This window comes from Fukomys damarensis, unplaced genomic scaffold, assembly GCF_012274545.1.
Source record: "Fukomys damarensis isolate Sample0158 unplaced genomic scaffold, DMR_v1.0_HiC HiC_scaffold_5, whole genome shotgun sequence".
Classification (NCBI taxonomy): domain Eukaryota; kingdom Metazoa; phylum Chordata; class Mammalia; order Rodentia; family Bathyergidae; genus Fukomys; species Fukomys damarensis.
Window position 1 is genome coordinate 11,740,959 of NW_022900917.1, and position 27,069 is coordinate 11,768,027.

At 35.0% G+C, this 27,069-nt stretch overlaps 1 protein-coding gene across 2 annotated transcripts in view; it reads left to right on the top strand.

Moving 5' to 3' along the window:
- Csmd3 (CUB and Sushi multiple domains 3) overlaps positions 1 to 27,069 on the top strand; it is a 1,090,649-nt gene that overhangs the window by 905,363 nt on the left and 158,217 nt on the right. The window contains exons 33-34 of one of the 2 annotated variants that reach the window (XM_010619527.3): positions 25,390 to 25,503; positions 26,007 to 26,102. The exons of the other annotated variant lie outside the window; for it this stretch is intronic. Coding sequence (XP_010617829.1) covers positions 25,390 to 25,503; positions 26,007 to 26,102 — 210 coding nt within the window. The remainder of the gene's footprint in view (positions 1 to 25,389; positions 25,504 to 26,006; positions 26,103 to 27,069) is intronic. 2 annotated transcript variants of the gene reach the window in all.

A 27,069-nucleotide genomic window follows, 5' to 3' on the forward strand; every position in this document is an offset into this window, starting at 1 on the left:
GCGCACGCCGCCGGGTGATCGCAGGCAGGCAGGCAGGCAGCTGCAAAAAAAAACCCCTCTGGGATCTTTGGGGCCTTCCTGGTCTGTTGTCGCGCAGGCCGGGGGTATTTATAGATTTTTATGTAAAATAAATTTTAAAAACCCAATACTGATTCTCTTGTAGCTTAGAAAATTTAGCTGTTATTCTGTTATTTCAAAGAGAAAATCCAAGAGCAGAATCAGATTTTTTTTTTTAAGTGCAGAAGTGATTACTGGCAATACCACTCTGAAAGTTCAGGACATTATGAAATATCAAAGAGACTAATTTAGTTACATAAATAGGGAAGTTGACAGTAAACTCAACAAAAAGCATGTCAATGATTCTAGCAAAAATCCGAATGGTTAGCATTCTGTCACATGTTGTATTTTGTATTGAAAAATCGAAATTGGTCTCCAAGAATTTCTACCACCTGAGTATTTGTTTTCTCCCATAAAGGCAACTTTTAAAATGGCAGTAGGGCCGGGCATGGTGGTGCATGCCTGCAATCCCAGCACTGGGGAGGCTGAGGCAGGAGGATCACTGTGAGTTCAAGACTAGCCTGGGCTACATAGAGAGTTCCAGATCAGATTCAACTACATAGTGAGACTCTGTCTCAAAAATCCCCAAAATAAATAAAGAAATAAAGAAATAAATATAAAATGGCAGTAAGGGGCTGCTGGGGATTTAGCTCATTGGTTTTGCCGCCCGCCTTGCATGCACAAGGTCCTAAATTCAATCCCCAGTACGACAATAAATATACATAAATACATAAAATAAAATGGCAATCATTGGTCCTGAGGTATTCAATATAAATATAAATGTAAATGGGTCAGTTTTTACTTTGTCACTGTCAATAGTACAACAATTTTTAATGTGAATGGAATGAGAAGGACAGAAATAAGAGACATTGAGATAATTGTTCTAGTACTGGTGATCATGTGACCATGGTGGAAAATTAATTGTTGGATGAGGAATGTTTTATGGGAAATTAAGCCTTCGTTCTTCAATAGTTAATAATGTGTGAGGGAAGAAAGTGGGAGTGAGACAGAAAATATAAATCTTTAAAGGAAAATATTTTCTCTAGTGCTAAGAGGTAAAAAAACAAGATGTGACTGACATTTTACAAAGTCTTGATTTGTTTTTTTTTTTGTGTTTTTTTTTGGTACCGGGGATTGAACTCGGGTCCTTACGCTTGCAAGGCAGGCCACCGAACCTCTGAGCTAAATCCCTGGCCCCTATAACTGACATTTTAGTAAATGGAAACAGGGAAAACTTCTCAGACTTTTATGAAGTTATGTGAACCAAGAAAAGTCCCTTTGCATGCTCTGAATAATGCTACTATATTTAACAGTTTTGCAAGAATTAAAATTATTAAAAGTACTGAAGTTACTGATTGTAACATTAATTCTAAAATCCCAACTGATATCTGACAAGAAAAAAAAGAATATGCACTGTCATATAAGAAAGGCCACTCGTGTCCCCATCATCCTGTTCGTATTAGTTCCTGTCTGTATAGATATACAAAAATGCCCCCAAAAGAGGGAAATGTGGTCTACGAGATGCCCCTGTTTTGTTGACAAATTTATTCCAGAATCCAGAAATATACCGTTGGATATATACTGAGTCCTGCATCATGTCAAAGGCTGGGTATCAGAACTGTTCACAGTCTTTTCTCAAGAATATTCAATTTATTGACTCTTTCTTAAGTAAGTATATGCCAAACTACTCTTTTACTTTTCTGAAACATTAAAACCAAGAAACAGAGTATGTTTGCTTCTTGGAAATGATAATAAGTTAACAGAAATACATGAAACATTTAATCTAGAGGTCTTTCACCTGTTTTCAACTGTTGATTTTACTCTAAAAACTATTCCTTTCAACATTCTAATGCTGGTATAACTCTTCGTGTTCCTTTTGACTCAGGTACTAAATCTTATACAAATCCAATGAATTTCATGAGGGTGTAAGAAGAACATGACTCAATCAATCTCTAGCTGTGCTTGAATATGAGCCTGAAATTCAGCCAAGTTTTAAGTCCACATTGTATAAAACTACACACTAAACCACAAGGATTTCCTACTAAGAATCTGCCGCTGACTTCTCAAAATGGCATTCATATCCATTCAAATGCCATATGTTGCTGCACTGTGTGGATTTGTAGTATATTTCATGTTATTGAACTCATCTTACTGCAATAATACATCCAGTGTTCCAGAATTTCAGTAGATTTCTGTTACACAGATGTGAAACATTCAGATAGATCCTGTGCAGGGAAAAACAAAACAAAACAAAAAACTTTTACTGAAAAAAAAATGTAAGTAGAGGAGAAATGTACCTGTCAATTTACAATGAAATTTAACTTGTCCTCAGAAATTTTTAGAGGAGAAAAAGTTACCACTGCTGTAGAAGACGACTTCCATGTCTGGGAAGAGGAGTTCCAGACCTGTTTCAGAGAGTGTTAAGAATAATAGGACAAATATGCTCAAATCAAGAAGGAGTATTTTGAGTGAGATTATGGCAATACGTCTTTTACTATAATAAATTCTTAAAATAAAACATTCACTGTATTTTTCCCTCAGACCGTGTATGTGTACACTCCTGTAAGTCTGTCCTAATAATTCTCCTGTGAATGAGTAATTAAGATAACATTTTAAAATTAATAAGAGCCACTGAAGTAAATCAATTTTTCTTTTTATGATTATCTCTCTTGTGCTTATTTTACTATATACATATGTTGCAATTAGTTGCATACATGTTTGTCTTTTATATTAAACAGGTATTTCCAGGTGAGGATCAGCCATTAATTAGTAGAGTATTCTTTAAAACATATATTTCGTAGGCTGAATTTTAGCTTTATGACTAATATATTGAGAGTGCATCTCCTTCCCGAGTTTCAAAAGCACTCAAAATGATTCTCATATGCACTGCATTTGACAGCCATTAGGTTAGATGAAATCACTTTTTGTTAAGTGTGGTATCTTCTTTATCTTCGTTCCCTGGTATTCAGGGCATTGCCATAAGTTTAAATGTAATTGGATTTTTTTTTTCATTTTGTATCTTCAGTAAGAGTGTTATGCTCATAAATACCAACAACATAACAAAAGCCTTTCAGTTTTTTTTTGTTTTTTTTTTGAGAGATGGTGAAGACAGTATATCCACCAATTAACTGTGACAACACAGTGAAAAACTACGGAGAGGAAAAATGCATATCGTTTTCAGTGTACAGTATATCTGGCACAGTTTTGAAATATAAGTCATAAATCACTTTTTAAATATCTTGAAGGTACCCCAGTTTTAAAATGTGCTTCATTTATTGTTTTGTCTTAGTAAGCACTCTACCAACTTCTGTGAAAATGATGATTTAACAAAAATGTTTTAAGTTTTTGCATCATATACTCGAGGTTTATTCATTTGCAGGATCTAGACTTGACTTCAATGAAATGTATCCAGGAACTCTGCTCTTAGAAATAATCTCATGTTGAATAAATAGGTTTTCCCGCTTCTTTTCTTCTTTTAAAAGCCAAAATTTTCAGTTTGGGCAAAAGCCATAAAAGAATGATCCAATGTTAGTGCTTCACTAATTATACGATTATGTGAAAATTAAATTCTGGTTATCAGTTCCATTATACATGAAAAGAGAATGTCAGAATCTGCCTTGTTAGCTTGTTAGCACTGTTGCTGCTGTTATTGCTTTATATGGTTCTTGTTTTTGGGGGGTGTTTTTGGTACTGGGGATCAAACTCAAGCCCTTGTGCTTGCAAGGCATGCAACAGAATCACTGAGCCTGCTGACATGCCTAAGGTTTTAGCTGCTAACGCTCCAAATATATATTCTCTACTTTCACAAAAAGTTCTTTTGCAAAATACATTATTTGCATGAATTAAATCTAAGCTTATTTCAAAAACATTGTCTCAAACCTCAGAGTCTCCAGTGTCCCTAATTTCACTTACCCCTTAAAGACTAAAAGCTGTTTTGGATTCTAAGTCTGCATTCTAAAGAGCAGATAAACATATACAGCCCAGACGTGCTGTCCACTGAAGACCTCTCTGTTAAACTAGTCATTCGACCTATATTTGAAAAGAGTTTGTTTTTTTTTTTTTCAAGCTGGAGACAACTTTACAAATAAATGACCTCTCTTACTGAATTCATCCCCAAGAGTGTGACTAGAAACATGTCTTGCGTGGCTTAAAACTTGTTGTTTGGGGCAATCTCCTTTATGGAAAACAATGTAAAATCTGTATTGCTTTTGAACATTTCATAAAACCACATATTCCTGCAGACTTGTGATGGTCCTCTCGCAGGGTCTTAGCAGGAACCTGTGCCAGGGAACAGCTTCGTTCTCTTCACAGTAAAATTAACACCTAACTGGAGAACTTACACGATGCTATTTTCTCCCCCCGCCTCCCCTGAGGAGTTTAGATTCTTATTCTTTGCAAAAAAAAAAAAATAATAATGAACATAAAAGTAATAACAATAAAGTAGTTTAAACAGTGTTATATGATATAGGTCATAAGTATTAAAGAGCACATAGGAAAAGCATTTTGGTAGTCATGTGAAGGAGAGTAAAAGGAGCATGCTTAGAATTTCTCCAGCCATGATGATAATAATGATAAATTGAGCATAACGGAATGGATTTCACATTTCTAAGTCAATGAACACAATATTAAATTCCAACTCTGTTTATGTAAATTATATAAAAATAAATGTAATTATAATCATATGCCAAGCATTATGCCAGATGTTTTTATTATTGTTTTATTTAATCTTAACATCAGGGGATAAGGTAAGCTTATTTCATTAGCTTATTCAAATTTTTTGTGTTAGTGAGACATAGTGTTGAGTTTGCAGCTCTAGTCTCTCAGACTTTAGTCCTACAACCACTCGACAGTGCGCAGCCCTCTCAAGAATGCTTGAGGACAGGAGAAAAAATCTCTCAATTTATTCTAGAAGCAAATGGAAGTAGTATGGATTTTGTATTCCGTGGTACCTCAGTTTACAAAGTTAATTTGCTTTATGATTTGGGGAAAGATGGCTGTGTTGTGTTTGTGTTTGTGTGGATGGTTGTGGTGGTGTTTGTCCAGTGATGCGAGTTTACCAGTGAAAGTTTTGCTGAACATTTTGTTGCAAACTGAATTGTTTGTAAACAGAAGCATTCATGAGCTGATATATTACTGTGTTTGAAATCCCCTGACAATTTTATCCCATTTATTCTGATGAAGAAATAAGATAGCTCCTAGACCACATTCACATGTTTTTGGAACTTTGCAAGTAAATTCAGTGTTATCAAGGTAACAGAGATTGCACAATAACGAAATAATTTACCCCAAGAAAATAGAAATTACCGAATACTTTACTGTCTCCTTTTTATCTCACTAAATCCCAAAGTTGATAACTATTAATTTGATTTAAAAGTCTTCTACAGTCATTTGTAAAGCAAAAAATATGGCTATTATTCAGGTAGGTTTTTTTTAAAGTGGCACTTAGATATAAATGTGTCCCTCGATGCCTTTGCCCACAAGGAAGTGTATTGTACCTCATACAGCTGCACAATACATAAAAGGAGCATTCTTCATTTCTTCCCTGCTGTAAATCATCTCTGCCCTTGGGAGATAGCTGTCAACAATGCTGAGTTATTTTGCATTCTTGGGATTTGAGCTTCGTCTGTAAGTTTATTTCTAAATGAGCAACAGCATTGTTCTCACAACAAACTTCCATTTGAACTGATCAGTGAGTCCTGTGGAGAAAGAATTTCATTGGAGTTACAGTTCCTTTCCTGTCCCCACAATGTATGCTAACATATGACTGAATCTGTTAATAGTTCCAACAAAGAATTAAAGAAACATTCTCCATGATTAAGCGTTTTATTTATGTGTAGAAATGAGTAGTTTAACAATAGATATCATTATAAACTTTCATATTTTTGTTGATGGAGACACATTCAGAAACTTGTTTTGGGAGCTGAGAATTTGTCTCAGAGCTCTTGCTTACCATTCGTGAGGCCCTGGGTTCAATCTCTGGCACTGCAAAAAAATTAAAAAAAAAATTTAAAGAACAATGCATGTTTTGTCTCTCAATTCAGTTCATTCTTAGTTTCCCTTTCTTTCTACAATGTCCTTTGTTCTGTTCTTTTGTACTGTGCACTCTCCTCTTCCATACTACTATAATTCAATAAAAATGTTATGATTATACAGATCTAATACGTTGCTTTAATAATCTATCGAAACTATCTTGATGTTCAACTTGTATAACACCTGTCCACAGCCCAGAGTACACAGGAAAACACTGTACAGGATGCAGTAGGCATGTGCCTCCTGCTTTTGCAGGGTAGAAAGTATCAATGGGCGATCTTGGCTTCACTGCCCCACCCCTCTTTGAATTGTCCTTTTCCTCTCCTTCTCCCACTTGCAGGAAGTACTCATTGGCTCTCGAATAATTCAGTAGGGTTGTATGATATAAAATAAAGAACTGGAGGAAAAAGAAGTAAAACTAGGGAAGTGAAAGGAAGATGAATACTTTCAAAGGTTTGGAAGTTAGAACTAGGCCTAGGAGACATAGATTCTAAATGAGAGAAAAGCTTTCACTCTGGGAAGGGAGGATGGCAGGGAAAATATAAGTAATGTGTGTCTCCTTTTGAGGATGTTCATATTTGTGAGCACGATGCAGGGTTTCATGAGTTCTTGCTATGTGCTCTGTCAAGCCTTGAAAAGGAAGAATTATGTAGCTATGAAGAGTAGCAAGTTGCACAGTTAAGCTGACTAGCCTGTGTCAGTTCAAAAAATTCTCCTTTGTAGAGACAGTGGATTTTTACAGTTCAAGGTGGCCGTCCTATATTTATTGAGTAGTGCAGTCTACGGAATTCATCCGTCATCTCTCTGTTGTTCCAGCTTGGCCTTTCCAGAGAAATTAAACAGGAGACACGTGCCACACCTCATCACCATTCCTGTTTCTTACCGCCCTTTCTCTGAGTCATTACTAGCAATCTGCAAATTTCAGTGTACTGAATGTTTTTTGTATGAAGAAATAGAATGAAAACTTTTTCTTCATAAAATTATTTTTAAAGAAGTTACCACTTCTGCCTGACACTTATACTCTTCTCAAAAAGGAAACTTCAAAAGTATTGCCTTTGCAGTAATAAAGCTGAAAATTAATTTTTCTCCTAACTAATAGACTCTGCCTTTTAGATTAACCTTTTAAAACATCAAAACCAAAAGGAGCCATTGGTTGTCTGATATTCAGAGGTACACAGGAGACTGAGATTTTTTTTTAACTTATTATTTAGTGGCCTGTGTTTTAATGGAATTTACTAATTTAAAATCAGAAAAGATGGGGAATTACTTGATGACAGGACAGCTTACATTGTTTTCAAAGCTTGATTTTGGGGGTGGGATAATCTGTTCAGCTGCTCAGAGGCTCTGTCTGCAGAAGTAAAAATTGATCCCATCCAAATCTAGAATCTCTAATATCCTCAAGTGAAAGTTAACAAATGTGTACACACACACAGGTATACACACACACACGCGCGCACACACACACACACACACACACACACACCAATGACTAAATCAAATCCCTTTGACCTTGGTTGACCCACCTCACTTGAGTATTTTGGTACAAACCAGACTCCGTATTACATTTTATAATCTCTACCACTACTCTCTAGTGACCTGAGTATTATCCAAAAGCAGTGGTTCCAATCAATCAAAATTCTAAAACATACTAATCCTTGGACTAAGGTTGTTTTCCAAATGATTTATGGGACCAGTCTACCAGATCTCCTAAGACTTTTATCATCTTGTTAATAATTTCCTTGATTAATTCATAGTCATATGATCAATTTCATATTTTAAACATAAAATATATACAATTTTTAACACTTATGAATTGGTTTATCAGGCTTAGGGGTTAGTACAGCAGTGTCACACTTGCTTATGTTGTTCAAGGCCCTGGGTTCAATTCTCTGCATGACAAAAATAAAAGGTAAAAAACTAGTTTCCTTCTGATGTTGCTAAGTAAGAATATTAGTTTGTAGGAACAAAAAATTACTAAAATGAGAATTCCGCATTTTTCAGACTAACCCTCAGTATCTGGTATAGACAGTGATTAATATACTTCATTACATAAGTGAATGAAATTAATCACATAACATTTTCTCACACAGGCTGACAGATCTATCTGGGGAAGGGGCATAAGAAGAGGAAATTGTAGTTAATGATAACTTCTTTTCATTTTTCTATATAAGTAGAATGTCACCTCTGACCCTATTCCGCTGAATTATAGCCAATTCTTGAATATATTTAGAAAGAGAGCAACAGGAGAGAAAATAGGAATTGAAGTAGAAAACTAATTTCAAAAGCTTCCCACAGTAGATAGTACAAATATTTCCATGAATGAACTTATATTTGCTGTCTTATTTCAGACATAAGGATAAAACTTTAAAGACATTGAAAAATATTCATAATAAGATGTTATTAAAAATTTGTATCAATAAAGACACTGACCTGAATTTCCCCAAATGATTATTTTGTTAGAATTAAAATTTTTTCATTGACATGAAAAATGTATGATTATCACTCAGAATTAGTTTGTTAATTTGTATTGTTTTAAACAACTCAGGACATCGGACACTATTTTTTTAAAATTCCCCCTATTTCGGAAGTACAGAATTATTTAGCTCCAATTTGTTTTACTGCCATAAAGTCCACAGAATAGTAGCTGTTCAGGGACTATTATTTAACTGAAAAAAATTCATCGATAATTTCTAACTGCTTTCTTTACAATAAAATATCTCTAGTGACCCATCCCAGGAGAGGCTACACATTTTCACATTTGTAAATCAGTTAATAGCTTTGGAGATTTTACATTATTGATTACTTATATATTAACAATGATTTTAGGTTAGGTTTCCCAGTTGTTTTGGTGATGGACCCTAATTTCTTCTGCTGTCTGAAGTGAAATTCTCGGAGAAGTCATTCTTACAGCTTTCCAAAGTAATGACGAAAGTACTGTCGCACAAGCCTTTATGTTGTGGTACGACAACCTAGGGCATAACGCTTATTTTATATACCTATCATGTGACATCTAACTGCTGTTTTCTATGCTCTGCAGTTGGTTCTATGCTATCTGGATCTGTGCCTGTCTTTTTAAAACTTGTGTCCCTAGTGCCAAATGCAGCATGAGGCAAAGTGTGCCTGCCAGCAGTCATTACCTTTAACTAAGAACTAAAAAACATCCGTGCGGTATTACTGGTATGATTGAGTTTAGGAATGTGTGAAGTTGAATGTTGCAAATTCAGAGAGAGTCGGTGGAAGGGCTTGTTCTCTGCTGGCCACGGGGTAAAGGTCACATACACTGGGGAGGAGGGGAAAGCACACCAAGCAGAGAACAACATGCTCAGAACATTAAAGAAAGACTCCGTGCAGAATCCGCCATAAAGCATGGTATTTGCTAGTGTGTCAGTTTGTACCACTTGCATGTGATGCTTCAGGGCATGGACTGTATGTTCTCAACGCCAAGAATCTTCATTTATACATGCCAGTACTCAAAAATCCCAGTTGAATAATTGGTGATTAACTTGGTATCGAATCTGGCTGTAAACTTGAGGCAAGTTTCCAATGATTTTTGTTTTTCCTAAGATCAGTTCTACACCAAGTTGCTTAGAATACCAAAGTTTTTTGTGTTATATAATGAAATCCTTGTATAGCTTTAAGAATAATACATATATGTACTTAACGTTTCACTTTCTCTTTTACCTTGGCTTTGAGTAGCTCCAAATCACTTTCCCAGAAAGTAAATTAGAGATCAAGACTTTAAAGCTCACAAAAACAGTGGTTTTGGTTTAGTGCACATTAATTCAAGAAACTAAAATAGTTTAATGATCTGTAGTTCACATCAGAAAGTTAAAAGGCACATCTGAGGCTTTCTCAGAATAGTAGCTGAGATGGTGATGCCAGAGCACTAGGTAAGCCTTAGAAATTAAGTGCCAAGGAAATCGGGGAAAAATATGAAAGTTTTCATTCAGCCCATCTGCTCAGTTCCTCAGCAAAACTGCCTAAAATAAACAAGAGACAGGGCCAGATTTGCATGCTAGATTAATCGCTTCCGTAAAGGAGTGGAGAAGAAATTGGAGTTGATCCAGATGTGCAGAAAGGAAAATTAGTGGTAATATGGGCTGAACTGGGTAGACTATGATGGCAAGGGAGAGGATGTAGGTTCATAAGATCACGATGCACTGACAAGTTCCAAAGCAATCAGTGGTGTACTTCCGTGCAAGAGATTGACTAAAGGTAGCATTTGAGGAAGAAGCTCAGGAGCAGACCTTGCACGTATAGGGCCAGCACGGACTCAGAGCAGGGGATCTTAAATACTGTCATGTGGACTGGTGACCGGGCACACATCTTTGCTTAAGTTAGGATAGATGTTAGAAAGGTAGACGAGTTCACTTACTTTTAGATCGACTCCTTCTTTCATTTGACATGTAGTATTTCACATTTCCTTCTTGGGACAGAAAACCATCCATCTCAAGGGAATTGAACTAAATATCTCATTTTCTTTATCCTTTTAAGGCAATTGGTGGCAGCTCAATTTATATTTAAGAAAACTCTGTCAGGTAGGATTGATAATTGCTTAAACCATATTGATTGGTTGTGAGGCCAAAGAAAGGAGTTGAAAAAGGAAACCAATACTGACAAAATATTTTAATGCCTGGCATTTGAAATGATTGCAAGGTATTGACAATTACTGGAGCAGAATGAAAACACTGTCTCAGCTTTTCTGATTCTGTTTTTCTGAATATAATCGTAGTGTCTGCGTTCATTGTGGGAACATGTACTGAAAATCAGCGAAGTAGGTAGAGGTTACACAAATAAACAACCTCAAGCAGTAGAGGGAAAAATATTAAAGTCCAAATTCCAAGCAGTAGCTTCTATGATGAGAATAAGCTGTAGGTACAAGGGGAGCACTTTGAGCAAACTCTAATAAATTCAGAGGCAATGGGCGTGTATACTCAGTGACAGTTTCCCAGAACTGAGTCATCAAAGATGATTACACATTAGTCAGGAAGATTAGACTGAGTCTAGCACAAAAAAGTCAGAGAAGTGAGGAAGAACATAATTTTAGGAAAGGCTAGCAGAGGCACCAACCTGTTAAGTGTGGCTTCAGCTTCTCCTGGTTTCAGGAAGAAGGATCACAAAGTAGCCAGGCAATTCTCACTGAACGCAAAAGTTCATTCAGGAATTTTTACCTCATAAACTTTTATTTAAAAAATTAAACATGACTCGTGATTCTGTGTAGTTGCTTTGGCACAAAAGAATAATTTCAATGATATAAATGGTTCACTATCAGTGCTATGAATTTTTGAAAATCTTTTCACCACAGATTCCCATAACGCGAACACAATTCAGCAGTGGTATTTTGTTTTATTTTATTCTATTTTTTCTGCTTTTAACACAGAACTAAACTAACACAATCATTTTTAAAGAACGTTTTTAAGGATTTGATGTAGCAGCTCACTTTGACTCAAGTCTCTAAGTCCGTTTGACTGTGTATTCTTGCAAATGTTATAAATAAACATGATAAAACGACAGTCGTGAGGCAAAGAAACAGAATCGGTTATTTCAATTTTACTATACTGTGTAGGCATTTGAGTTTTCAAACTTTTACTTAAAAATTAAAACACTGAAGTAGAGTCCAAATTATAGGACATGTCTTTTGCCATTTTACAGGCATGCATTTTACCATTTTTCTATTTTTGTAACATAAAATTGATTTCCTTATTTTTAATTTAGTTTATCAATATTATGCACACAGTTCAATAAAATGAACTTTCCGCTGTTCATATTTATTCTCTAGTCATTACTTATTTCCTTTGTGATTATTATTACTTATTTTGGGGGGGGTACCAGGTATTGAACTCAGGACCTTGAACTTGCAAGGCTGGTGGAGGCAACCCTGAGCTAAATCCAAGGCTCCTTTGTGATTATTTATGGACACAGTTTTGCATTCTGGTGAAGGCAATGTTAAGAAATGATGCGCTCTGACTCAGTATGCTAGCGTTTACTACAATACAGAGAAGTGGCTGGCATCGGTTTAGGAGGCCCCAGCTGTGAACTTCGGCTTCACGAGTCCCCCTTGAGATAGCTGGTGAGGGGTGGAGGTTCCTAGTTTCCTCATTATCAAAATAAGGACATTAATACCTACTATTCAGGTCATAAATGAAACCAGAATTAATACACATCAAACTCCCAGCAATGTGAGTGCAGTAAGACAACCACAAAACAGTGACAGTAGCTTTTTGTGGATTTTTCCCCATGTTCCCTTCTGTCTACTAAATTTAAGTGAAATTTTATAATCTATAAAGTATGTCCAAAGTAATCTGAAAGAAAATGTAGGGTTCATAATTCAAATTCAGAATATTATGTAATGCTAATATGATTTAATATACTGGGTATCCTTTATGTCTAAATATGAAAAATGTATATATACATTAAGATACCTAATAACTGTAATTTAGTAACTTTCTTTAAAGCCACTTCTGACCTTGTCATAGCATACTGCCTCAAGCTTCTCAAGGCCTCCTACTTATTTTTGAAATATCATATTGTGGGACTGCCTAACTTTGTAAAGGTTTAGTAGTTCTGGGTGAACACATAAGATTGTTTCACTCTTTGTCTGCCCTGAAGGAATGTTTTGAAAACCTTGGGACATTCTATAAGCATCTGTTAACCATTAACTTCAGAGTACATGACTGCTGACCACCTGCATAGACTAGCAGACCATTAACCTTTGCCCCCTGCCTATGTGCTTTGAGTATAGAACCCCCACCCTGCCTATCCCCTTATAAAAACAGCCTAAGCCCCTGAGCTGATGCCTCTCTGAGCTACCTGGCTCTGGGAGTGCCGTCTGGCCAGACTAATAAAGGTATGTTTTCCAACTATTCCTGTGTGTTCCTTCCTGGTGATTCTCACTGCTCCTCAAGTTCCTGCAGCAATTGCTGGGCTATAGGCCCAGCATCTTGAAGGCCCTTTCAGCTGTTCAAGCTCCTCGGAGTGGAAGTAAGGCCCTAGGTCTTACAATATTATATCAAATGAGTGATACTGATTCCAGTTATGTATGGTTTCTTTCATTAATGGTTATTACTAATTGCATTGTGGCATTGATTAACCATAAAGAATATCTCAAAATGACTCAAAATTAAAACATACTTATTCATGACAATTATTTAAAACATTTAAGCAATACACTTTTTATTAAATAAAAACAAAAATGAAATAGGATTATAGGAATAGAAAAATTCTCTGATAATTTGAATCAAGTGCAGACATAGGGGAAACTGAATGATTTTAGGAAAGTTTTAATGAGAATCTTATTAAAAGCACCATTAAGAGTAAGGTTTTGTTCCTTTAAGAAACAAAACAAACAAATGAAAAACCATAAAGCATTTCATTTGTGTTTCGAATTTAGTTACTGTGGCTTGTGACCGACACATAATACAAAATGAGTTAGAGGCAAATTGTTTACATTGCTGAGCGTTCCTGAATTGATATTGATCATGGAAGTCTGTTTGTAAATAAATTTATAAATATTTGCTTAAAGCATATTAATTATCCTTCCCTTTGCTTTGAGTTTTGTTATCCTGTGTTGAAATTACATTTCTATCTGCCATTGACCTTGGTTTTGAACAGGTAACTGTTTCCCCAAGGTGAGAGGAGAGGAAGTGAAGTGTTTTTCAGTTCCTTTTACATTTAGATTCACAGTAATTAATTTTCAACCACTTTCCCCAGAAGACAATCCAAAACACATTTTTCACATAGCTTCTTTTAAAAACTAAGTGCTTTATGCAATTTGACTGTATGAATAAAATTTGCACGTGTAAGTAAAAAGCTTTTTAAATGTAACATGGGATATTTCCATTGGAATTATGGCTGATTAAGTAATTTAGAATATTTAAAGTGATTCTACACTTCATAGCTTCGGGTGCGTCTAGACAACACAAGAAACATGAATATATTATCACGTGATGGTCCAAGAGCTTTTCTCCACTTGAATGTAGCAGAAAAATGACAGAAACCCGAGGAGAATGAGAAAAAAAAGTATGTTAATGGGATTGCAAAACTAAAGTATTAATTGAAATCCAAAACAAGAGTATAATCAATCTCAAGCTATGAATATGCAAATCCCAATTTGCAAATACTGTACTCCAGTCCAAACACTTCACTTTTACCAGCTTCTCCACCTTAGTGACTGGTTTGGTGATATCTCTGAGAATGAGGACACAGTCGTAATAAGATCAAGCTGCTTTTTCCATGTAGCTTTAGTAATTAAATTATTCATGTTTATGGAATCTAACCTGTTTTCTTTCAGTGAAGTCTCAGATCCTGCTGGGATGTGTTTCCTACTACTCTAATTAGCCTTTGAAATTTATTTTGCTTTAGGTTTGGTGTTGCAAATCACTGGACTTTCCTATACCTTAGCTACCTCATTTGTAAAACAAGGGGTTTAATTAGATGATTATGAAGTCTCTTGTATAGTTAAAATGTTGCTATTTTCATTAACTGCTATGATTGCATGTCAAGTTGTTATTTGAGTAAATCTCGGCAACTACAATTTCTACATTGTTTCCATGTGTACATTCATTTTGAAGTCTTAATAGATTGTTGCTTAATATTTTTCAAGCACCACCCTTTTATAGGTGCCAGACAGGCACTATATGTGAGTAGAAATTGGGTAATCAACACTGTTTTTGAGGTGTTAAATTTATTAGAATTAGTTCTTCGTTGAGGAGAGGCTACTCTTAAAATTTTGATTGTAGTAGTTCAATGGAACCTTGGCCTAATTTGATGTATCTATCAATTTTTTTTCAAAAGTATTAAAATAATCTTTTTATGCAGAGGTTTTTGGTCAAGAGATAGAGACTCAAATGCCATTAAGCTTAGAGCTCATTAACTAGGGTTACAAATCAAAGTAAGTTTTATGGATCTACCTACTGAAGTAAAGAAATAAGTCTCAAACTTCCTTCAGCCCTACCTGTATACCTAGATGACATTTTTAGTCAAAAGTATCAATATCTAATATGTATCTATGTTTCTGAGATCTAGAATTTTCATCTGTAGGTTTCTCAGGAACTAGTGAAGTGTTTTACACCTAGCAAATGGTAACTGTTAATAAAGGTATGGATATTTGTACTGAGAAGATAGGTGAAAGACAGGAGCTCTTGAGAATATTTGTGATAATGATGTCACCAGTCAGTGATGAGACTAACAGTATGATAAGGATGTTAAAGTAGCAATGTGGAAATTTCTTACTTTAGTTGTATTTAGAAAAGCAGCTCTGTACAGTCTCTACTATAAATATGTAGACAGACGGATAGGCATACACATTATTTTTCTGTTTTTTTTTAATTATAATTTAAGACTTTCTGCATATAAAAATAAATTATCAAAGAGAAGTTTGGGAGCACTCAAACATTAAATAAGACAATATGTTTGCTAGTGCAATTTAATGTGTCCCTTGAAAAATACATGTTCTCTGTATTTATTTCAGTATTTACCTCATGCATCAGTGTGTGTGTGTGTGTGTGTGTGTGTGTGTGTGTGTGTGTGTGTGTACTCTATGGGGAAAGTTAACAAACTGAAAAGACGAGTGCCCTATCTGATAATTTGGACCAGATGACAGATAAGATTTCTTCCAACATTAACGTTCTAATTTTGTTTCCACTGTTTCCTTGTTTCCATTAAAATTAACTGCTGTATCTGACCATTAAAATGGCCAGTTTTACTTAATATAGAAAACTTTTGTTATTTTTGAAAATTTTAGGAGATCTGAAAGTCTGGACATGGTATTGCGTGTGTGTGTGTGTGTGTGTGTGTGTGTGTGTGTGTGTGTGTGTGTGTAAGGTGTACAGAAAAGCTATTGTGTACATTATATACCAATGGACAAAATGCCTTACAGGTAAACCTTTACAACAATCCCAAGGAGCAAATCCTGTTTTGCAAATTAAGGAAAAGATTCTGAATAGTTTAGTAGGTTGTTCAAGGTCACATAATCAGGAAGTAGCGATACAGGTCAAATTCAAGTGTGTAGGACTGTAAATCCCATACTGTTTATAACCGACATTTTATTTTATAATAATTATAAAAACAAAAAATATTATTCAATAGACTGCATTTGTCCTCACTTCAAAAATATGCCACTACAAGTGCAGAGTCTACAGAACATTGAAATCTTATTAATAATACATTTTATGTAAATTTGTGTATTTTTCAAGATGATAGAAATGTGCTCTTCTACTATTAATGACAACAATAATTGGGTAATTTAGAATGAGTATATTTATAAATATTATAAAACATGTAATTTCCATCTTTCTCAACAAAATATACAAAATAATTCGCTCATTTTGTTTTTTCTTTTTCTGTTCAGATTCTTTATCATAGCTCTTAATTGTTGATTTCTACTGTGGTATGATTTCCTCAGTGACTTTAAAGACCTCTTGTTCGCTAGTGGGGCCCAGGCTGCTTACTACTGTGACCTCGGGGTAACAGTTAAGAGACCAGTAACAGGAAATATCCATATTTTGTTAATTCAAGTCATAGCTCTTCTTTTGCTAGATTAGTAATTTTTTAATAGTTTTCTAAATTTCAGCTAATTGTAAACGATTGTTTGAAAATCAGTCCCCAGTCCTTTACAAACAGTAAAAGTTTCATGAATGGAAAACTAGTCAATCTTATCTCCCTAAAAGTTTTTTATTTTATTCGTTTATAAATAAATGTACTAGGTATTCCATTTTCTCAATTTCTGGCAATAGCAAATTTTCTCACTTCAAATGCACATTTCTTGTGGACTTTGGTCCAGGAATATAACTATCAGAGCAGGATATATATTATATACATACATGTGTGTGTGTGTGTCTGTGTGTGTGTGTATGGCTAAATATGTTTGAAATTCTTCATGTTATGTAAATGATCAAGCACTGAGGCTTGAGCCCAAGTTAAAGCAGTGAATGATGGACAGGCGGTGACATTTTGGAAACACTGAGAAGCCCATTAGAAATCTTGCTCTGTGACATACCCTTCCTTCTGTTTTCCTAAACTGATTGCAAACCTTGCCAGGGAAAGAACCCTTAAGCATGAGAACTGAAGATCGTAGTCAATTTGAGGGTGCCACGCTGTGGAAAAGGCAAGGCAATGTGCAGAATAACGGTAAAGAATTGAGGAAAGGCAGAGCTTAAATGGATGTGGACTTCACGCTGAATTTCTGTCAAAGGCCCATGTATAATGCAGAGAACCAGAGCTTCTGTGATTTGACTTGGGAACTACAGGGGTCAGGAGCCAGGCTCCCTCAGTCAGCAGCCCTCTCATTTCTGTAAGTGCCCTTCAGTCACATAGATTTCATCTTAACTTCATGAAATTAACTATCAGCAACAAACTAGATTATAGTGAAGTTTTGATCAGTAGAGTTTTATCCTATTTTAGCTTCTTTACCTCCAAAATACAGTAGTTTTCCATAAATATGACATTAAAAATAAGATGGAGTTAGGGATTTTACACAGCAAAAATGACTTTTGTGAGACATTAAGCAAAAGAAATGTGCAGACATTTTTTAGATTCCGACTTTTCCAAACGAACTGGAAAATGATAACCTGCTCCTCCTCCTCCTCCTTGTGAAGAAAAAAGACAAAATTGAAAACCAAAACTTACTAGGTAAAATAAATAGGTCATTATTGACTTTCCTAGATCTGATAATTACACTGTAGTCCTTTTTAAAGTACTTAACAATTAGATCAAAACGCTGAAACAGTTATAGAAAAAAAGGTATGAGACCAGGGTTGCTTCGGGGTGTGAGGGGGCACAGTGGCCCCTGGGACAAATAAAGCAAAATGGACAAAACGTGGTAAGTGTTACAAGTGGGAGACAGGATCATGGGCCTTCATTTCACTATTTTCACCACTTAATATATTTTTGAAAGTTGTCATAATAAAAAATCCCACTAATTTAAATTATAATGCATGTGAGGATATTTTTCTGACCTAAATCTGTCTGGCTTACTTGAATTTTGGCAGACATACCTTATAAACGTGTGGAGAGAAAATCTTAGGGATGATGACCGAAAAACACTCATCCAAATTGAAAATGAGTTAAAAACAAAGATGTTAATAAAATGTACTAACATTTTAAGCTTTTCATTTTGCTTTCCTTTTTTCTTTTAAATATGCAATAGAATTGCTTATTGTGTTTTTCTTGATTTCATTGCTTTTAAAAACCAAATTAGTTCTCAGCTGCTGGGAAATTTTACAACTGCCAAATTGCAGATAAAGTGCTGGCTTGCAGTTGATAGATATTTTGTTCCTGAAATAATTAGAGAAAATTGAACTATACTTGCTATAAGATGATTTTTGCAATGTCTATATGTTTCAAATATGTCAAATAGGCAGTTTTGAAATTTTGATGGTAGACAAATGGTCACAGGACAGGCAGAAAGTCAGCTTTAGAGAATCCTGAAAGTAGATATATGAATTTAGTCAGAGAGCTTTGCTTCTGGATTGACAGAAGTATCATAGAAGAAAAAGCTTACAGGAAGATAAGGTCAGACCCTGTTAATCGCAGTGAATTTACAGCAGACCCAGAATCCTGCAGCTTCTACGTTCTAGGATAAGCAAATACAATTAGCGTTGTCAAATTTGTGAACTTTTAAATAACATCTTTTATTTTCTAGTTATTGCAAAGCAACGATGCATATTAGATGCATATAAAGGGTTTGGTATGTTCATGTTCGGAGCTGGAATGATGATACTACTCTAAGAGTTGCTGACCTAGCATTTCTGGGTGTTAGCTTCAGGGCAAAATAAGCCCCAGAAGCTGAGGTGGAGCCAGGCTTCCACAGAGAACTTTGAAGAGTTCTCAGGTAATTGTTGTACGATGTACAGGATTTGCCTTCATCGCAGTGATGAAAACTGTAAGCATCTCATCATGAGTTAATAGTTTACCACCACTGTACTATAATAGTAACCATGAGTGTTTGGAATCTGATATGTAAAAAATACAAAAATTTCCAAGACATTGATGAAAACTTCCATTATCATTGTTAACAGGGAATACCGTGAACTTTTGCAGTGATGATTATCATTTAAAAAGCAAATAGTGCATTGATTTGATATGGGACTCATTTAAAAGCTCTGGAGTTTCTGGTATTAAAGGCTTCTGGTGTTTTCTGAGAATAAATTTAGATAATACTAAGCTTTTATTTGTATATAGTTTTTAGAAAATTAGAGTTTTAATTGAAGACTGTGTCATTTTTTTTTTTCAAGTGAGGAAGGTTTTAAACTCTTGAGATAGCCATGTGATCCCACAATGCAATCTTGTAGCTGTATACACAGTAAGTCCTTCTGCCGACAGGAGCATAGAGGCATCAGAGTTCTGAGGCATTACCGATTTAAAAGAGAAGCCTTTTTGTATTTGTGGAATTAATGAAACAAGATTGACAAAACCTTTCTAAAATAATGTCTGGAAATACTCATATGGATAAGATTATAAGGCAAAATTCACAGGAATCTAGCCAAACTTTTTGATAGCTTATGTCGCCAACAGTGATTTTTTATGCTTTCACACATAATCAAGTGTAGTTGTAAACTCATCTCTGATTTGAATCTTATTTCCATTCTGTTAGTTTGAGCGCACGTGTTTTTGACTGTGCTGTGTTGCTGAATAAAATGCAAGCTGAGCAAACACGGGTGGCTTCTTATACAATTTTTAGCAGAGTAACCAATTAGCTGAGAGTGTAATATACTCATCAAAATAAAACACAAAATAGGAAAAAAAATGTGTCTTTTGCAAAAGAAGTAACAGGCACATTGAGGGTCAGCCTGATAGCTAAAAGGAATTTATCTTATTTTTCCATTCGTTTTCCTGCTCAGACACTTTCTGGGTAGAACTGTTTCTTTTGTGATGGAATTCTTTGGTGAACCAAAAAAGTTTTGGCATTTTAGAACACTGGCCCTGTTTTCATGGTAACCTCTAGAACTACAACTGGCCAAAGAGGCCTGGGGCTCTCCTTTGTCCTACAAAATTTGAACTCTTCTGTACTACAAAGTTTAATCACAGGAGAATTTACCACAAAGTGTAGCCATTTTCCCTGTTCACCATCAGCCACAGAAGTGGTTGGATTGTTTCCATTCGCAGTTTCCCAGTTTCCCAGTTAGATGATGAGTTTAATTTTCCCCTCTCAGATCAGCATGCCACTACATTGCAATGCTGTGAGAATGATTTTCTTCTGAGAGCAAAAGACAAAAACAGAGGTGAAACTCTTCATGGGTTGCGTATGTTAAGTCTCTTTTTTACAATACTGAGTATTGAACCCAGGCTTTCCCACAGAGCCACATCCCCAGCCTTATTTTTATTATTTTACTTTTGAGACAGGGCCTTGGTAAGGCATTAAATTGTTCAGCTTGGCTCAGATTTACAAGCCTTTTGCTTCAGCCTCTTAGAGTGCTGGGATTACAGGCCTGGGCCGATACATCGGGCTTCCAGTGATTTGATCATTTTGATCCGCATCACTAAATAATAGTAATCATGCCCATATTTATTTTATTATCCTCATTTAAAGTTACTAATTTACAAGTTGGTGAGCCATTATACAACTAATTATTTCAATGTCATGAAAATTTATTGTGACTAAATTGTTTAGATATTGATAAGAAAAATTATTCATTCCTTCATTGAAGAAGGGAAGGGCTATGGACATGGCTATGGACATTGGTTTAGGAACCACTGCAGTGGGGTTTCTTAGTAGAAGGAAAGGATTAAGATCAATTCCCAATACAACAAATAAAAGTGTGAAGTTACGGAACATTATGGAGTCAGAAAGTGGAAAAATACTAAAAGGAAACAGCAGTAATGGAACATCCTAGCTGAGCCACTTCCACAGGATGCTAGCAGAAGGCAAGTGACACTGATCAAATATCACTTTGGGCATGGCGGGCTGAGATGGTGATCAGATGCGGAGGGTAGAGGATTCTGAAACAACTAAGGTCAATAATCTGCATGGAAAAGATATACCCTAAGTGCCTACTTATTAGCTTATAATAAATTGGATTGGTTAATTTGATGCGTTTTTATGAGTACAATAAAGATAAATTGTAACTTCAGTAACACAGATATAATTAATCACCTTTTTAACGCCAACATTTAACTCAGTTGCATCTATAACATAAAATAAAATCATCTAATATTTTGAATTAGCAAAGTCTCTTCAAGAATAAAATGTATGAAAAATAAAAAGCTGAGAAATAGTTTCATGTATAGAAATAGAGGAGTTATAGAGGCTTATTTGTAGGGAAATTTTGCATGTTTCCTTTTATCTTACTGGGTCTCCCTTTCCCCCTTTCATGGCTTCTTGTACCACTTGGAACTTTTGGATAATTGACTTTTTAGCAAAAGTTAAAAATATTATCATTGGGCCTGGGATTTAGCTCAGTGGTTCCACTCCCTACCTTGCAAGCCCAAGGTCCTGAGTTTGACCCCTGGTACCAAAAATACAAAAAACAAACAAACAAACAAAAATTATCTTTAATATCCATCATGTTTAAGAAGGGAAATAATCACTTAAAATGGTGCTTCACCTAAGAAACTGCTCGGTGTTCAAGGTCTATTATTATAATTGATATACTGTTGTTGAAATACTGTTATACTTTTGATATCTAAGTGCATATCTTCAGAGAAAGAGAAGAAACTTGAAGTTGAGTTGGAGGGAATGCTTTTTCTCTGCTCATAAAGCAAGAAACAGAAGTGTGGTAGCTAAATATGCTAAAAGACATAATCAGACCAGATTTAGGGTGTTAATTGTAGTTGTTGAAATAATAGGATGGCCCAGCCACTACCTTGAGGTATCAGAAGGTAGATCAGTGTGAAAGGTTAGTTTTTAAAAAGAGGATATAATCAGGATTTTCTTGCACAAATATAAAATATACACATACTAAACCTTGCATTTAATTTCCAGCTAAGTAAAATGGTACACGATAAGATTATAATGGTCCAAAGAGAATCCAAACAATCAATTTTTGTTGTTGTTGTTGTTTTTTGAGACAGGGTCTCTCTGTGTAGTTCAGACTGAACCCAACTTACTGTATATTCCAGGCTGGCCTCCCTCTCTCTGAGATCTTCCTGTCTCGGCCTCCTGAGTGCTAGAATTTTAGATGTGGACCACCATGCCCATCTTCCAAATGATCAAATTGTAAAGGGTTGTGTTAGTTAGATTTCCATTGCTTTGACAAAATATCTGAGAAAAACAAGTTATAGGAAGCAGGATTTATTTTGGTTCATGGCTGCAGGGCTTTTGGTCCACTGGCTTCAGACTTTTCTGGGCCTGCAGTGAGGGAGAATGCCATAGTCATAGGGCTTAGTGGAGCCAACCTGCCTACCATGTGGCCATGGCCCTGGGAGTGACATGCGTCATCCAATTAGGCCCGCCTCCTAATAGGCCAGGTGAGCTATGCACTCTTACGTGGATCTGGCCATTGATGAGGACAGAGCCCTCTCTACCCAACCACTTCCCCAAAGCCAGCAGTTGGCCATCTGTCCTTTAGATAAGGCCTTTGGGGAGCACTGTAGTTTCCAGCCACAGCACTGATAGATGAATTACACAGAGAGGCAGGTAAATAGATTAGATAAACAGACAGGCAGACAGCAAGTAAATGCAAAGTAAGTCTGCTTACTAGACAAAAATCATTGCATTATTCCATAACCCTTATAAATATATGACCCAGGTGTACTAGATAACTTCTTACAAAAATATAAATTAATAAATGAAATACAATCAGCCAACTTTAGGTCCCTATTAAGTCTCTGTCAGATTTTTCTCTCTATCAATTTCAACCAGGCAAAGGGTACCTTCGGCCATTCCCAAATCTGTGGATGAAAAGATTTATTGCTTGGAAATAAATTAAAATAATTACTAGGTTGAAACAAGAGTTTTCATTTAATTCTTAAAATTTTTCATTGGGATGATGGGATTACAAACATATTAGTCTAGTAATAAATCTTAATCTAGTAATATACAGGAAATCAGATCACTATGTAAGTGCTCTTGATTATTCATGGTATAAAAATCTTATTACATATACTTATAATTTTTTTTTTTTTGGTATCGGGGATTGAACTTGGTTCCTGTGCTTGCCAGGCAGGTGGCAGAACCACTGAGCTAAATCCCCGGCTCTATATACTTATAATTTATATTTGGTATGAAAATATAATATTCTTGTAGTGTAACTTTTTAAATGAAAGGCGTTTCTAATTTAAATTTTCAATTGCCCATATTAATGAACAGTTAACTTATAGTGAAAATAGCTTCCTCCTTGGTTAATAGGACAAGATTCAACACTTCACTCTTCCTCCCTTTCCCAGCTTCTACTCCCTCTACCCTCTTCTCAGGATCATTAAAACCAATTACAAACATAAACTATAGGCAATGTGCAAAAGAGCCTGTCCTACAGTTTTATTTAATCGACAGGATGCAAAAATACAGAATTAATGGCTGTATCTTTAACAGTTATGGTCTCAACACTTTCAATTTGCAGAGCATAATTTGTGAAGAGTCCTAAAGACAAGGAAAAAAACAGTTTTTATCTTTTACTCTCTCTCTCTCTGAAAAAGCTCATGCATAAATGCACTTGGTTTGTTTTATACATTAGTAAGTGCAGTGATTTACATGGAAACAAGTATGTTTTCTCATGGTATGCTTGAGAAATTTAGGCAGAAAGAGTTATAATGTTGAATTTTACTTTTTAAAAATTTACTTTCCAAAATGACTAAAGAAAGAATAAGTTATGTTTTACAGCATAGTGTAGTTGCTATAACAGGTTTTGCTGTAACTTATTTTGACACTTAGTAAAGCTGTAGCTACATCTGCATTATAATAGAAAAATTTAAAGATATATCACCCAAATACCAATAATGCAAAAACTGAAAACAAACTTTTCTTACTTTTGGGGTGCATTTTAAAAACACTGAATTTGTTGCATGGAATTCAGGATATTTTGAGACGATCTAATACCCCCCAAATTTTATATGAAATGTAAATGCAGATGTTCATTGCATGTATCTGCTTTGGTAGATGTATCAATTTATTTTCATGACTTCTAGGAATTTTTTAAACAAAGATCATTCATAAGATTAAGCAATTCGGTATTCAGGAATTATTTAAATTACTGATACTTTATCTGGGTGTCATCGTTTTCTTTTACTGGATGAAGAACTGGACTGGGATCACCAGCTTATTTTGGCAGGCCAAAAAATCAGTGAGGCTTTGTGTGTATTATTGTGTATATCCCTGTGTTCATTCCCCAACTCAGCATGTTACAAGCAGTCTACACTGTTTTCAGGGGAACCACCACAGGATGCTAGTAAACTTGAGGTTTAAAGTATGAATCAGAAGTTTTAAAAAGTGTATGTTTATATTCACACAATGAGTAATTTTATCTCATGTGATTCTGAATTTTTGAAAGTTATCCTTCTCATAAATTATTTAAAACATTTTTAATCCCTAGCACTACAGATTTTCTATTCAATGAAATGTTTTAAAAATGATTTGTTTTTCCATTTTTTTAATATATTAAACATAAGTTGATTTTTGCTCTGGATGGATGGGTTCTTCCTATAAAGTTAAAATCTGGGTAGATTCTGCATGTAAATCTAATATAATTAAATTTAAAAAAAATGAAACAAAGATGCCACTATAAAGGTCTTTTGGTGAGTACTTCAAGAACTGTAATTAAAGAAATTTATAATATTGCGATTATTGAGGAACCATAAATAACCTTTATTTTGACCCGATTGGTAGCAAATGTTTGGGAATGTGTGGCATATAAATTGAAAACTATCCCTGAATCCTATCAAGTTGATATTTTTGTAATGAAATTATTATTAGAATAAACTGAAAAAAATCCTTGGATTGAAAACTTTGCCTATCTCACCTAAAGGAGGAGGAAAAAAAATTAGAAAAAGAGAAGAGAGTCACAAAGTGAAAAGAATCAAACTACCACCAGGAAAAATCCAAATGGTTACCATAAAGTATTTAACCATCACAACTTTATGATTTTTAATCCATATGAAATGCTATCATCATTCATTTTTTTAAATACCCTTCTTAAAATTGTATGACCTTTAGATTTTGGTCATTTCCTTTATGAGCTTAATTCCATGTGTCAGGAGTACCAACCAATTGGCACCTATCTCCTTTTAAAGATAGTTTTAAAACCAAGTGACTATGATATTGTAATACTTTGTTCTCTCTCTCCTCCTCTTTCTATTTTTTTGTTTTTGTTTTTTGTTTCTGTTCTTGGCTGGTTGGTGATTTGTTTGCTTCTCCTGGTTCCTGTTGATCAGTGGTGTTTGGCCAGTTTGTATTTTTCCAGACATCACTCCACGATGTTGTTGAGGTGTATGATGGGCCAACTCAGCAATCTCCTCTGTTATCTTCCCTCTCAGGATCCCACTCAGGTATCCTTTCATAGATCTGCCATGCATCAGTTATTGCTTAAAGCCTGCCTTACTAGTATTGTAGAGAAAGTTGAGATTTATGTCATCCATACTGGAAGTAAAGTAAGCTGAAAATAGACTTTCTTTTTTTGAAGAAGAAGAAGAGAAGCACAATTTAGCAGTAACTCAGAAGGTAGAGGAAAACATAACCAACTATGTTCTGGGATTGTAATCAAGTAAATATACTATTTAATCACAATCTGGGGTATTTAATGTAATATAAAATATTGAAGAATTCTTTGAAAGATGACATAGTGTGTATGAGTATGTAATTGAAACCTTCTGGTAAAAACATTGCAATTAAACTAAACCCAAAGAAAATATATTGTTAGATGTAGGATATGTTAAAGTAATTTGATGAACATAGATTGACGTTGTCAAATGAGGCTGTAAGATATTATAATTTGTTAGGATTACTGAATGAAAATTATTTATGATATCTTAGTGTTTGTTTTGTTGAGTAGGAGAATCACTTCCACTGAGTTCAGGTAATCAGATCACAATTCGATTTACTTCAGTTGGACCAATAACAGCTAAGGGATTTCACTTTGTTTACCAAGGTAAGTGACCCCACAGTCTAGCAGCGCACTAAGGAATATTATCAAATTTCCATGCCTTGTTCAGTTATTGAGCGACGCAACCCTCATTACCGTAGAGGAGCCATACAATGTTCTCTCTCTGTCCTTCCTCCCGGTCCCTAGAACATTGTTGCTTTGACCAAACCAAAAAGGATCTGTTGCTTCCACACCATTCTCAATTGAAGTGTATTTTCTTCCTTTCCCCCACACTGTTTTCAAAGCATCTTATGTTTTTCTGACAATGCTTGACTCTATATTTTCTATTTTCCTCATAGTCTAGTGCTCTAAATTAAAACTGTACAGATTCTTATTCTGATATATTTATATATGCCAAAGAAATCATTGCTTCATTCTAAAATTGTACTTTCTTATTATCTCAGGAGAATTGAAACTTTCCTCACAGTTATTAAAGAATTTGCACAATTAGAAGTTTATTTGGGGGCCGGGGATTTAGCTCAGTGGCTGCTACCTCGCAAGTGCAAGGTCCCGAGTTCGATCCCCGGTACCAAAAAAAAAGTTTATTTTGTTTTTTAAAGATAGTTTTTCACGTTATTATTAAACCAAGAGCAATTATTAAACTATTTTGTTTGAATTATGTAGTCATATGGCAGTTTTTCTCAAATGTACCTTGAATTTTATACTCAAGAAATGAATAAACCTTTGTGATTTGATGTTCTTATTAAACTCTTACCCCATTGATGAGTTCACTGCAATATTCCACTATTTTCTTTTCAATAGCACTTTCCCCTATAAACAATTTAGGTAGTATGAATTTTAAAAGGCACTGTAAATTTTTTCTTACACTTAATCTCATAAAATAAATTCATCAATTTGGAATTCATCATATCTTTTTTTGGCTGTTGTCAATCTCTTTAATCACATTTGTATGTGTTTTAAAAAGAAAAAACATCCTGTTATCATTCTATTTAACTAAATTAAAAGGGCACAA